General features: G+C 48.1%; 1 protein-coding gene across 8 annotated transcripts in view; it reads left to right on the top strand.

Moving 5' to 3' along the window:
* Positions 1-532: 532 nt before the first annotated feature.
* Positions 533-12572, top strand: part of TRAF5 (TNF receptor associated factor 5) — a 63606-nt gene continuing 51566 nt past the window's right edge. For 6 of the 8 annotated variants that reach the window (XM_089777430.1, XM_089777429.1, XM_089777432.1 and 3 more), the window contains exons 1-2: positions 1243-1382; positions 11752-11855. Coding sequence is in view for 2 of the 8 variants with exons in the window: in XM_089777428.1 (XP_089633554.1) it covers positions 1184-1382 (199 nt within the window). In the remaining 6 variants the exon portion in view is untranslated. Of the gene's footprint in view, positions 1383-11751; positions 11856-12572 lie in introns of all 8 variants that reach the window. The other 2 variants (XM_089777428.1, XM_089777427.1) reach the window with 2 other exon arrangements.

Raw genomic sequence — 12572 nt, forward strand, 5'->3', positions numbered from 1 at the left:
GTGCAAAAGGTCTGTGCCAAGCCCGAGTGGCAGAACTGCACCTGGGATTAACTAATGCAGCAGTGTGACACCCGCCTGAAGCCACTGCTCCTGGCTTCCACCCTCCTGTTCCTCCTGCTATGTCCATTCCCCCTCTGTCTGCCCCCCTTGTTATACCTTTGCCCCCTCCCCAAGTGATACCTAGGGCCTCTCCCCCTGCCAACCCTGACCCCATTCCAGCCCCCCCTCCTGGCCACCCTCCTGTGCTCCCCGAACCCTCACAGCCCCAACGAGGTCCCTGCACCTGATGTGGCACATCAAGCTGCCCCTCCACCCCCCACCAGTTATGAGTCCTTGCCCAATTCTGAGATACCCCCCCTTCCCCTGCCCAACTTTTCTGAATAATCAATACAGACTGCATTTCTTTAAAAACCTAACAGGTGTGTTTATTGAGAGGTTAGGGAGGGGTTGTGGAGGGGAAGGAATAGGGCTGTAAAACACAGGCCCCTAGTGAGGAGGCCATGAGGAAAGTTACTGGGGTCCTTTAAAGAACCTCTCCTTCAGGATCTCTGGATGCGCACTCCAGCCTAATGGGCCTGTCGGATGACAGCTGTCTGTGGCTGCTGGAAGGCTCGTCCCTCGTGGCCAGCATCTGCCCCCTACTCAGGGAGGAAGGCCTCTCCCTTCCCCTCCACAGTGTTGTGGAGGACGCAACATGCCTCCATTATTTCAGGGATGTTGTGCTCCCCTACGGTCAGGAGGTACCAGAAACACTTCTTGCAGAATGGGACACAGCTGTTTTTACCCCGGCCAGACAACATTGTACATAGGACTGAAAGGGCACCTGCCGCCAGTTGGTCCTCACTCCTCCCACCTCTGCCGAGGACTTGCAGCCGGAGCTGTTATCGCTCGCAGCCCGGCTCTTAGCTGTGCTCGCACCTGATGGGCGGAGAGATGCCGGAGGTTGCGAGGCGCAGGCCTGGCTTTTTCCTGCAACCTCCAGCGGCTGTGGGGGTTGAGGTGCCCGGGCAGGAGAAGCGCCTCTGGCGGGCGAATCTAGAGCAGAGGCTGAGCGCCGGAGGGGAGCGGGGAACAAAGCCTCAGAGCTCCCGAGCCATGGGCTCGCTTCTGACATGATGCCTGGTCCCCGCGGCTAGCTTGTGTACCAGAGCCGGCCCCTCCCCGGGGAAGCGCGGGCCGCTTTATGCCCCCCCTCTTCCCACCCCCTGAGGCAGCAGGGTGCGCAGTTGCCGTGAAACTGAAAGCAGCGAGCAGCAGCCAACGCTTCCCCTCGCCGCGCCCTGTGCTGCTCCCTCCGCCTTTGCCGGCTGCCGGCCGCAGCCACCGTGGCTGGCGGGAAAGTTTGCTGAGCCGGACCCGGCTGGCGCCGCGAGCCGCTGCGGGTGAGTAGCGCGCCGCCGGCCTAGGGTGCGGGCTTGGGAGGGGCAGCAGCTGGGGAGAACAAAGCCCGGCTCCGGCTGAGCTGACAATTCCGCCCCACGTGCGAGGCGTGCCCGGCGGGCCGGGCCCCCAGCGACGCGGCTGTAGAAGCGGCGGGCGGGGCTGGCTGCCAGGGCAGTGTCCGTGCTGCTGGCTCGGGCCGAGGTGCGCTGGCGCTTTGTGTTTGGCTCCACGGCAGCGCACCGGTGCCGGGAAATGCGAAAGTTCAGCTGCTCCTAGCAACGCTCCCGCACCAGCCTAGGGATGCCATGTGGGGCGGCCCGGGAGCAGCGACCAACCGGCGCAGCCTTTCCACGCCTCGGAGCCCCGCTGCCAGTCACCGAGCAGGGGCCTGCCTGACGTTTGCAGAACTGCCAGTTTGGGGGTTTGGAAGCACCCGTTAGTGCTGTATCTCTGTAGCCATAGCCGGGGGTGTCCCTGTTAGAGCTCCCCTAAGCCTGCGGCTGCCCAGCAGGTGGCTCTGTCTGATGGAGGGGAGCACAGGAAATTCAGCAACTGCCGGAATGTCTGAGCTGTACAAACCTGGGAACCTTGCGAACTTTTTGGAAAGTCAACTCTGGTACCGTTCTGGGTGGCCTGTGGGGTGGCAGAAAAGCGTCCTGCCAATGTAGACGCTCTGTTCCGAAAATGCTTTAATGGAAAACTGTTCCATTAAAAACATTTCCAGAAAATCATGCCAGTGTAGACGTAGCCCCTAAGTGTGAGAGTTACATATGCTTTCCTCAACTCATATCAGCTGCCAAGGCAGCCACTTCCTATTGGATTGTCAGTTATTCTTTATTACAGCTAAGACACTAAGTGCTCTCTGTGATGGTGTGTTGGGGAGCCCCTGACCCTGCACCCTCATCCGCAGCCAGATGTGACTCTGTACCAGCCAGCAGAGTAAAAAGGGTTTATTGCTTCTCCAAGATACTGCACAGGCTCAATGTTGATATAGGAGCCAGGGCAGACAGCCTTAGCCCTCCTGGGGGGAAGGGGTTTACAAGCCCCTGAACCTCTCTACCCCCCCATCTTGGACTTAGTCTGCTTTCTTCATGCTTCCCCTAGCTAAGACTGACCAGCTCCCAGGCTCTGCCCCCCAGCCAAGTGGGGTCTCCCCCTCCCTTCCTTTGTCTCTTCCTCTGGGAAGAGCCTTGTTATCTGCTCAGGCCAATACTTAGGTGTCTGGGCCAATACATCTGAGGAAGTAGGTCTGGCCCATGAAAGCTCATCACCTAATAAACCATCTTGTTAGTCTTTAAAGTGCTACATAGTCCTGTTTTCTGTTTCAGATGCACCAGACTAACACAGCTACATCTCTATTACTATTACACATGTGGGGTGAGTCATTGAGAATCACACATCACAGCACAGCCAGGTGGGAATACTGGGTTACACCACCTCCCTAGGTAACTTATTCCAGTGCTTCACCATCCTCCTAGTGAAATAGTTTTTCCTAATATCCAACCCAGACCTCCCCCACTGTAACTTGAGACCATTGCTCCTCCTCCTGTCATCTGTTGAGAGCAGCTTGCCCTTCGAAGACTGCTATCAAATCTATCCTCAGTCTTCTCTTCCATAGACTAAATAAGTCCAAATCCCTCAGCTGCTCCACGTAATTCATATGTTCCAGCCCATTAATTTTTGTTACCCTCCACTGGATTTTCTCCAATGTGTCCACATTGTTTCTGTAATGGAGGGCCCAGAATTGGATGCAGTACTACAGATGTGGCCTCACCAGTGCTGAATAAAGTTGAATAATCATTTCTCTAGGTTTGCTGGCAATGCTCCTCCTACTGCACCTTAATATGCTATTAGGCACACTGTTGACTCGTATCCACTTTCTCATCCATTGTAATCCCCAGGTCTTTTTCTGCCAAATTGCTGCTTAGCCAGTCAGTCCCCTGCCTGTAACAATGCTTGGGATTCTTCTGTCCCAAGTTCAGGACTCTGAACTTGTCCTTGGTGAACCTCATCACATTTATTTTGGCCCAATCCTCCAATTTGTGTAGGTCACTCTGGACCCTATCCCTAATCTCCAACACATGGATCTCTTCCCCCTAGGTTTGTGTCATCTGTGAACTTGCTGAAGGTGCAATCAGGGCCGGCTTTAGAAAGTGCGGGGCCAAATTTGAACCATTTTGTCAGCCCCCCCACCCCCGCAGGATTTTTTGTTGAGCAAAAAAAAAAAAACACCCACACAACAAACCACAACCATGCACAAATATCACGTCAGAAGGAGATCTGATCAAAATGTATATCAATATAGTTGAACATTTAAAAAAAAAACTGCCATCCTTTATTATGCAAAATTTTACACAAAATTAAATCAGTTGCCTTAAGTGTAGGTCAAATATTTTCAATTGCAAACTATCCAATTTTTTCAATAAAGTTTAAAGTTTGATTTTTAAAAGGTTACCAGAGAGCATTGTAGTTTTCTGTTACATTGATTTACTTTTTAAATAGCAAAAGTGGAGTCTCTGTTAAAGTGTCAGTTCTGTGGTCAAATTCCAGTCCTTGGTGATTTCAGCACCATTGATTTCACAATATGGTACCTCACCACCATTGCCTCCTTTGCACTGCCCTTCAACACATATTGCCTGCACATTGAGTCCAAGGTCAGTCTACACAAGATTTTTATCAATGATTTTTGCTCAAGCAATCACTGAGACAAGACAAGGACTCTCAATTGATTCTAGTCAGTTCTGCCTTTAAACACTGGATGTAAAGTGTCAGATATAATTGAGGACTCCCAAATAGACTCTACACCACGAGAAATAAAACCTGTTTCCATCTTCTGTGACTTTCAGTTAGATGTGACTCACTATCCTCTGCTTAGCGTTCAAGTTATGGTAGACCCTAAGCCAGGTCATATTAAGTTCAGGTCTTTTGTGTTTTAATCATTTAATTCTCCCAGCTCCAAGTCTTAAGTGAATTTCAACCCAAAAGAGCCAAAATTGATCACCTTGACACAGCAAGTGTGTCTACTGATCTGTGGCAAAGTAAGTTGTCTATATAAATAAGGTCTGCTCATGAAGCATTTTCCTATAGTTGATTAACAGATGGCAGTAGATGGCTCATTCAGACCATTGGCTGATAATAGTTAGTCACTCTGACCAGTCATTAACCAGAGTCAAGGACTCACCCTCCTCTCCATTGTCTCTATGATTCTCTGATGACCTATGACAAAAAAGGAGGGTGGAAAGGGAAACTGAAGGGAGAGACCTCTCTAAATTCACCAATGAAAGAGCAGTATTGCCAACCCAAAAATCACAAGGAACACCTGCACAAAGTTATGAGACTGGTCTACAAATCATAGTATTTTTTAAAAATAAAACATGTCGGATTTTTATTGGCCTTTTGTTTGAGTATTTAGGGTTCATGTTTTAAAGCTTTCCTCCTTAGCTATAAGGCCCAGAAGTATAGAGAACTCTTTTTAAATGAAAGCTGAGATTCCTACATAATCAATTGACTCCAGGCCTTTAGAAAAACACCAAATGTTTTGATACTCATGGTAAGACAATGGAGGAATTCTTGTGAGCCCATGCTTTGCCCGCAGTATAAATAAAAAAAAAACCAATATCTTCTCCACTAAACATCCTAATGAGATACTGCAAATGGTGAACTGAATTCAACAGCTCCTGATATGAACAGGTATCAACCTAGTTTTTCATGTTTGAGATGGGTTACCAGGAATCATACATGACAATATGAAATCTTTCCACTCTCAAGTCAGAATATTCACAAAGTACCTACAATTTTGATCCATGCATTTATTGGATAGTGAAAGAGAAAGGAGGGGAATTAGTGTAGATAAATGTTTGTTTATATATATAAACAAAAAAAAAGCCTGAAGGAATTAGGACTGGGCGCCTACATCTCACATTCAGAACTGACTAGGACACTTATGTCCAGATTTTCAAAGGTGTGTAAAGATCAGATAGGTATCTTTGAAGATCTGAGTTGGCAACTGTCCATTTAGGAGCTTAATTACCTTTGAAAATCTGAGCTTAGATTTCCAAGTCCAATTTTTAAAAATGACTTTAGTCACTCAAGTGCTTTTGAAAATTTTAACTGGGGGCCTAAAGAGACAAAGATAGACAAAAGGCAGGAGATATGGTATTCCTTTTAAAAACGTGTGATATCTATTTTTAACTAAATTTTATATTATTTTTCTCCCAGGGGCAACTGACCCCTCCGGCCCCCTCACTACGGCACTGCCACCCCTCCTGCAGATCTATCATCTTATGCATGTGCAAGGTCTGTGAGAGCCGTCCCATGACTCTGCAGTTAGTGTCTGTGGCGCCTGCTTCTGGGTGGTGTCTCAATGCTGCCACATTCACCTCCAAAGAGGGGGCTTCCCAAAGCAGGCCCTTGCTGCTGACCCCCAAGGCATCCACAGGTTCAGTCTCCTTTTAATGGGCCCACTTCCCAGGGCTCATTGATCTTGGATCTGGCTTCCATCCCCTCTCCAACCTTTGCAACTGCCCAGAGGTGCTTACCTTCCGCCTTATCCATTCCCACCTCATTCACCCCACAGGGACAGTCTCTGCCTCACTTGTCCTAGGGCCTATTCTACCAAGACGTAATGCAAAGTTTCCATGTAAAAGGACTCACTACAAAGCTAAAAACCTCAATGAGAGAATGATTAATACAGAGACATGTCTACATCTGCTGCAGGCAGACACCTCTGCCTGCCTCCACCCCTCTTCCCCAGAGTCTACAGCCCCATTGCAAAGCGGGGGAGGGGAAGGAAAGAGGCTGAGGCCCATCAACGGGACTGAAGCCGTCATGAGCAAGCCATGCCCGGGAGCCATTCTCCTGTCCATTGCTGGTGCTGTGTTGCTTCAGGCACACTGAAATGCAGTCACCTCTAGGGTGGGCTGGACAGCTGTTTAACACCTGCACAAGGTTTCAGGCAGGGAGCAGTGCGGGCTGCCTTCCTGCAGAGCCCCCATCAGAACTACCGTGCCCTCCTGGCTTAGGAAAAGAATGAACAGGAGGATTGGAAATTAACCCGCCCAGTCTCACGTCCCCTAGGCAGGGAATGAGCCATCTACATTAGGCCCGAGCTGGAGTTATCATGTCCAGTTCTGGGCGTCACATTTCAGGAAACATGGAGAAACTGGAGAAAGTCCAGAGAAGATCAACACAAATGATGAAAGGTCTAGAGAACATGAGATATGAGGCAAGGCTGAAGGAATTGGCCTTGTTTACCTTGGAAAAGAGAAGACCGAAAAGGGACACGAGAGCAGCTTTCAAGTATCTAAAAGAGTATCATACAGAGGAGGAAGAAAAATTGTTCTGCTTGACCTCTGAGGTTAGGATGAAAAGCAATGGGCTTAAATTGGAGCAAGGGAGGTTAGGTTGGATATTAGGAAAAACTTCCTGCCTGTCAGGGTGGTTAAACACTGGAATAAATTGCCTACTGAGATTGAGGAATCTCCATCACTGGAGATATTTAAGACCAGGTTAGACAGACATCTGCCAGGGATGAGCTAGGGCAACTCAACTTTGGAAGCCCCCGGGGCCACACTGATACTTACAGAACATGCTGAGGGCCTCAACTTAAGTGTGGTTGCCTATGCAAGCAAATATATACAAATAGCTTCTCTCACACTGACAGGCATGAATACAAAGATTAAGGCAAGACTACGCAACACACAGGCCTCATTTAAGTCAGTTCTGCTGATATTAATAAAATGCAATATTTACCCGATTTCTACCCGATTTCTACCCATGTGACAGCACTTTTCATGAGCAATGACAGTCCAAGAATTTAACTACTAAAACATATCAACAGAAGATCATTACACTGACTACTTTTTTGTTTTAGCTCCCACTCGCCGGCCACGTGTTGATCCCCACATAAACCCAAATTGCACCGCGGGGCGCAAACAAACTGGCCGTGGCCAGCATACCAAGTTATTAATAAATATTTTATAAACCTTTCCCTTTTCTCTCTGCTGCCATGTCTCCTCTCCTTCCTCCATCATCTCCCCTGGTGCCTGCTGCCCCCCAACTCCTCACCCTCCTCTGCCGTCCTGACTCCTGCCCTTCTCACTGCCCTCAGCCCTCCTGTGACCTGCCCCCTTCCACCAGCCCTTCTCTCCCCCCAGTGCCCTCTCCTCCAGTAGCCCCACTCTGATCACGTGAGCTACCCTTCCTCATCCCCTCTTCTAACACCTCCCTCTACACACCTGCCCTGCCTCTCTCCTCTGGTGCTGGTTCCTCCCCTGCAGGTGTCTGCCCTTCTGCTTCACCCCCAGAATCTCCTGGCACCTGCACCTTCCCTTAGCCCTGCACCCTCCTGGTGCCTTCCCCTTCCCTTACTGCCCCTGCCCCCTTTGCCCTCTTTTTCCCTAATACCCACCCCCTCACCATCCTCTGCCCCATTCTCCTCCTGCCCCTCTGTGCCCTCACACATATGCCTTGCTTCATCCGAACTTTTCTCATGCCCACCCCTTCTTTCAAGCCTTCTCCCAGCACCTCCCCCTCTAACCCTCAATGCCCTTCCCCTCTCCTCTCCTCTCCTCTCCTCTTCTCTCCCAGCATCACCCTGTTCCTCCTCCCACTGACACCTCCCCTCCTGCTCTTTCCCTCATTGTCTGCACTTGGCCCCCTGGCATTTGTGTCTCCTGCACCCCTGTCTCTTGGTGCCTGCCCCTCTGCCTCCGCCCAAACCCTTCTCCCACTCCTCCCCCACCGCCCAAGCCTCTCCCCCTTCCCCCACCTCTGCCCCTGCCCAAACCCCTTCCCTCCCCCCCCCCCCGCCACCGATTGTCTGTGTACTGCTGTATTGGTCTGCTAACAGATGTCAGGGTCATTCAAGTTGCCCAAGAGAACCAGGGCCTGTGATCTGGAAGTTTCTCTTAGTTGTCTGAAGAAATTCTCTTCTACTTCATCCAGCTGATCTGGTGGCCTGCAGTACTGGCTCTAAACTTAACCCAGAGACTCTCAACAGCTTTTCTCCTGCTTTATACTGGAGCTCTGAGCAATCACACTGCTTTCTTACACAATGCAACTCCTCCTCCTTTTCTCCAACACCCCTCCTTCCTGAACAGTTTATACCCTTCCATGACAGTGCTTCAATTAACTCTTGCCTTGACAAATGCCTTTTTACCAGCTTTGACTTTTTTTTAATTATAACAATTCAGCTCTGCTGATCTCTACTGCAATGTATTATGTAATGGGGGGTGTGGTTGTACTTGATTAAAGATATTCAAAGGACGTGTGAAGCACAAGGTTTTGATCAAGTACAGGCGACCCCCACACTTACGACCTAATTGGTTTCTGGAGAACTGTCGTAAGTCGAGCCGTCGTAAGTCGAACTCTTTGATAAAAATGGGGGTTCTGTTCCTGGCCTGCTTTGCCTACTGGGAGTCCATGGTGCAAGGTGCTCCCAGAGTGGACTGTGGGCTGTGCTGTGGGAAGGCGGCACGGCGCGAGCTGCTCCCGGAGCTGACTGGGGGCTGTGCAAGGGAAAGGCAGTTCAGTGCGAGTTGCTCCTGGAGCCGACTGGGGGCTGTGCAGGAGAAAGGCGGTACAGTGCAAGTTGCTCCTGGAGTCAGCTGGGAGCTCTGCTGGGGAAAGGTGGTGGCTGGAGCAAGGCGGTCATAAATGTGGGGAGTAGTAAGTCAAGTGGTCATAAGTTGGGGGTCACCTGTACAGTCACCCATATGAAGACTGGGAGAGGGGAGAGCTGTTATTGCATTTTCTGAAGCTTTCACCTCTTCTGGTTTTTGTTCATTTGACTGATACTTCTTGAAATCAATCAGTACAATGTTTTCATTCATAACTTTCTATGATAAACATGGGATGAATGAATGGTTGCAGTGCTTTGTTTACTAATAAATAATTCTGTCAAAGGTATTTATGTCAGTGGGCGTTTTTAGGCTGGGAACAATAATATGCACTTCTATTTTTAAACCATTCTTATTTTAAACCATTTTTCTGAAGACTTCATATAATAGCACAGTACATAAATTATCAAATAAGCTGAATATTTAAGATGTTCCATTACTCTTTGGTACTGAAGGCTGTGGCCTAGATAAATATGTTGTTTGCATTTATATTTATTTTTTCTGGGAACTTCATTGCTCTGTGTTTTGTTTATTAGTGTCATCAGTGGGGCACATGGTATGCTAAGTCTAGAACAACTGAGAGAAACTTGTCTAATGCTGACCCCTCTGTCCAGGGGGGATTTAAAAACAGAAGAGGAAAAGAATTATCTTGAGGTTAGAATAAAGAAATGTAACCTTGGCAAATCATTTAGGTACATAGACACCCCAGTTCTGCAAAGACTTACGCACATGCTAAATTCTGTGTAATGTGGGCCTGACTAACTTCATGGAAACAGTTCATAATTTAAGTAAAGCAAGTTTTTTCTTGTATGTGTGTTCCTTACCTCACTTGGGTGCTGTGAGCTTAAGTTCATTAATTGTAAATTGCATTGAGGTTATTTTGTGGAAGGTAGTGTAAAAGTGCAAAATAAAATTGTTACACAAAATCTCCTTGTGACTACATAAACAACACGGAGAAGAGCAACCTGAAAACAAGTTTTATCCCACATAGTCCTTGTAAAATACAAACACAGGAGGGGCTAAGGGCTCAGGAGAGGTTTCTGGCCTAGGGGAGGGATTCAGGGAGGGAGCTGTGACCTGGGAGAAGGTGAGAAAGGAGTACAGAGGTTTTGGGTGGTGACCTGGGGCAAGTAGTTGGGGGAGAAAAAGGGAGTGGAGTGCCAGAGGCAGGCTCTGGCTAGGAGGCGCTTACCTAGGTGGCTGCCAGCCCAGCAGTCCTGCAGAACCCTGAGGCAGGCTCTCTGCAGAAGTCTGTCAGCTGGCTGCTCCATGTGGGATTGCTCCATGCAGGGGAGAAGAGGGATTCTCTATACACTGTCCCTGCCCCCAGCAAAATTTCTCAGCTTCTATTGACTGGAAACTGGCCAATGGGAGCTGAGACATTTTGCTGGGAGTGCGGGGGGGGGGGGGGGGGAGGAGGAAGCAAGCAAAGCTTCTCTCCTCCTTTCCCAGCCTGCAGAGTGGAGAGCAGCCAGCTGTTTTAAGTGTGACATGCTCTCTGCCTAAGGGTCCTGGCAAGGTGGCCACAAGTTGGATCTGGTGGCTTGGTAAGCCAGATGCGACCTGCTGGCAGTCTCTTGCCGTCAGACGTAGGATCTTCCTTCATGAGCAGAAGTCTGATAAGTCCACTGTATCTAAACTAGTGGTTCTCAGCCTATTTATCACTGTGGGCTGCAGGCTGACAACCACAATAACCTCCCCAAGCCTCCTGAGTCCCCATACCAAGCACCCACTCCCTAAATACCCTGCTCCAGAGCAGAGCCAAGAGCAGAGTCCTGGCTGTGGGCCATGTGACAGCCAGATCCTGGTGATGCCGTGGCATGGATGCTATGGGGATGGATGGCAGCCTGACCCGGACCTTTGGACCAGAACCTGCTAGGCAGCTGGGACCTGGTCCCCACCAGGCTGGGCGGCTTGGACCCCGGCATCTGCTTAGCAGTGGAGCACCTGGTGTGGGCCAGCAAGTCAGGATCTGAGATGTGGGTCCAGGAGGAGAGCTCCTTCTAAAACCTAGAGGTGTTGCAGCTTCCTGCAAACCTCTAGTTCCCAGCATCCCCTCCCGGTCACTGCCCAGAGCCCCTGCAAAACCTTCTCAGAGACCCACTTTCCTGCATCCTCTGCCTTCCCTCCTCCTCTGACTCACCAGCACCCCGCTGAGACACTGTCTCCCCCTCAGCCAACCCTACCCCCTGTCAGACCAGAGCCATAAATTTTGAATTTGTTTTTAAGCACACATCTGGGCTGGGGCTATGAGTCGAGACGTCACTGATCTGAACATTAAGTCCCCTGCACTACAAAACAATAAAGCTGACTTCTAGGTGTGCGGCTGTTCCTGTTGCAGTTTGTAGAAAAAGATTTGTTCCCCTACACCCAGCAGAGATCCCTGGTGTTAAATCAAATTGCTTGAGCTGGCTGCTAAACAAAAGGGCTTTGTTTAAAATAGCTGGCTTGTATTTGCTCTGTAAATGAAAGCAAAATTATAACAATCTAATCATATGGTATGACTAATAAGAAAACATATTAAATATCCTCTGTTTACCATGTAGAATATTTTGAAGGTTGTCTATCTGATTTTTTTTCAAAAAATTTCAACTTAATATTTCCCTTCTGTTTTAAGAGCAGTCTATCTTTGATATCACCACTGCCACTAATAGTGATTTCAGATGGATACTAAAATCACTTCTGTTTTTAGATGTTTGATAGTCTCATGCTCCTAAACATTTGCTCTACATTTTCTTAATTACTTCAGACATAGTGGTGAGACTGAATAAAAATGGAGCTCATGAAGGAGGAGATTGAGCTGAGAGAACCTTTAATAATGTAAAGGAGCAGTCTTTTGTGGGGTGAATTAAGGTAAGAGTTTAACTTTCGTAGTAATTCAGATGAATAAGCTGAGTTGATTCTGAGGTTTCAATTCACATGCTGATAAGATAGTATGTTCAGGCCAAATTGAATTGCCAAGATTGGTTAATATTTTAAAACAAATCTTTTATACTTTGCATTATGTGGTGATGAACAACACAGTTGAAGCCCTGTATAAGGTAGCTATCTGTAAGTTAATAGACAAATTATTATAGTCCATCACTAAGACCCCAATCATATATACAAATGCAAAAGTGAGACCTTACTTTGGCCCTGGTGTGCTTCTGTTGAAGATTAAAAAATAAAAATCAAAACTAATATTCTGACCCTTTTTACCTCTTGTAATCCTTTTCATCCCTATCTTCCTGCCCCTTCTGTTTCCGTTATCCCAATTCACTCCCCATTTTCATTGTTTTCTACTACATTTCTTTTCACTCTCATTATTCCTTTCCTGCCTTTTGCTCACTTATCTTCATCCCTCTCTCCACATACTTAAAATAAATAATCTTTTCTGACCCTTTGCTGTTTCCTTTCTCTTAGAAGACCTGCAAAATATTTTTAGCTGCACAAGAAATTGGAAAGGGGTACCTGAACAATAGCATGATTCTAGTGCTTTCTTCTAATTTACAGAATAAAATTGACTAAAACTGGTATTCTAGTCTTCTCTACTTCTCTGTTCAGTGCTTTCCCTCAAAGCTTTCCTAGAAG

This window comes from Pelodiscus sinensis, chromosome 3, assembly GCF_052426305.1.
Source record: "Pelodiscus sinensis isolate ZL-2025 chromosome 3, ASM5242630v1, whole genome shotgun sequence".
NCBI lineage: Eukaryota > Metazoa > Chordata > Testudines > Trionychidae > Pelodiscus > Pelodiscus sinensis.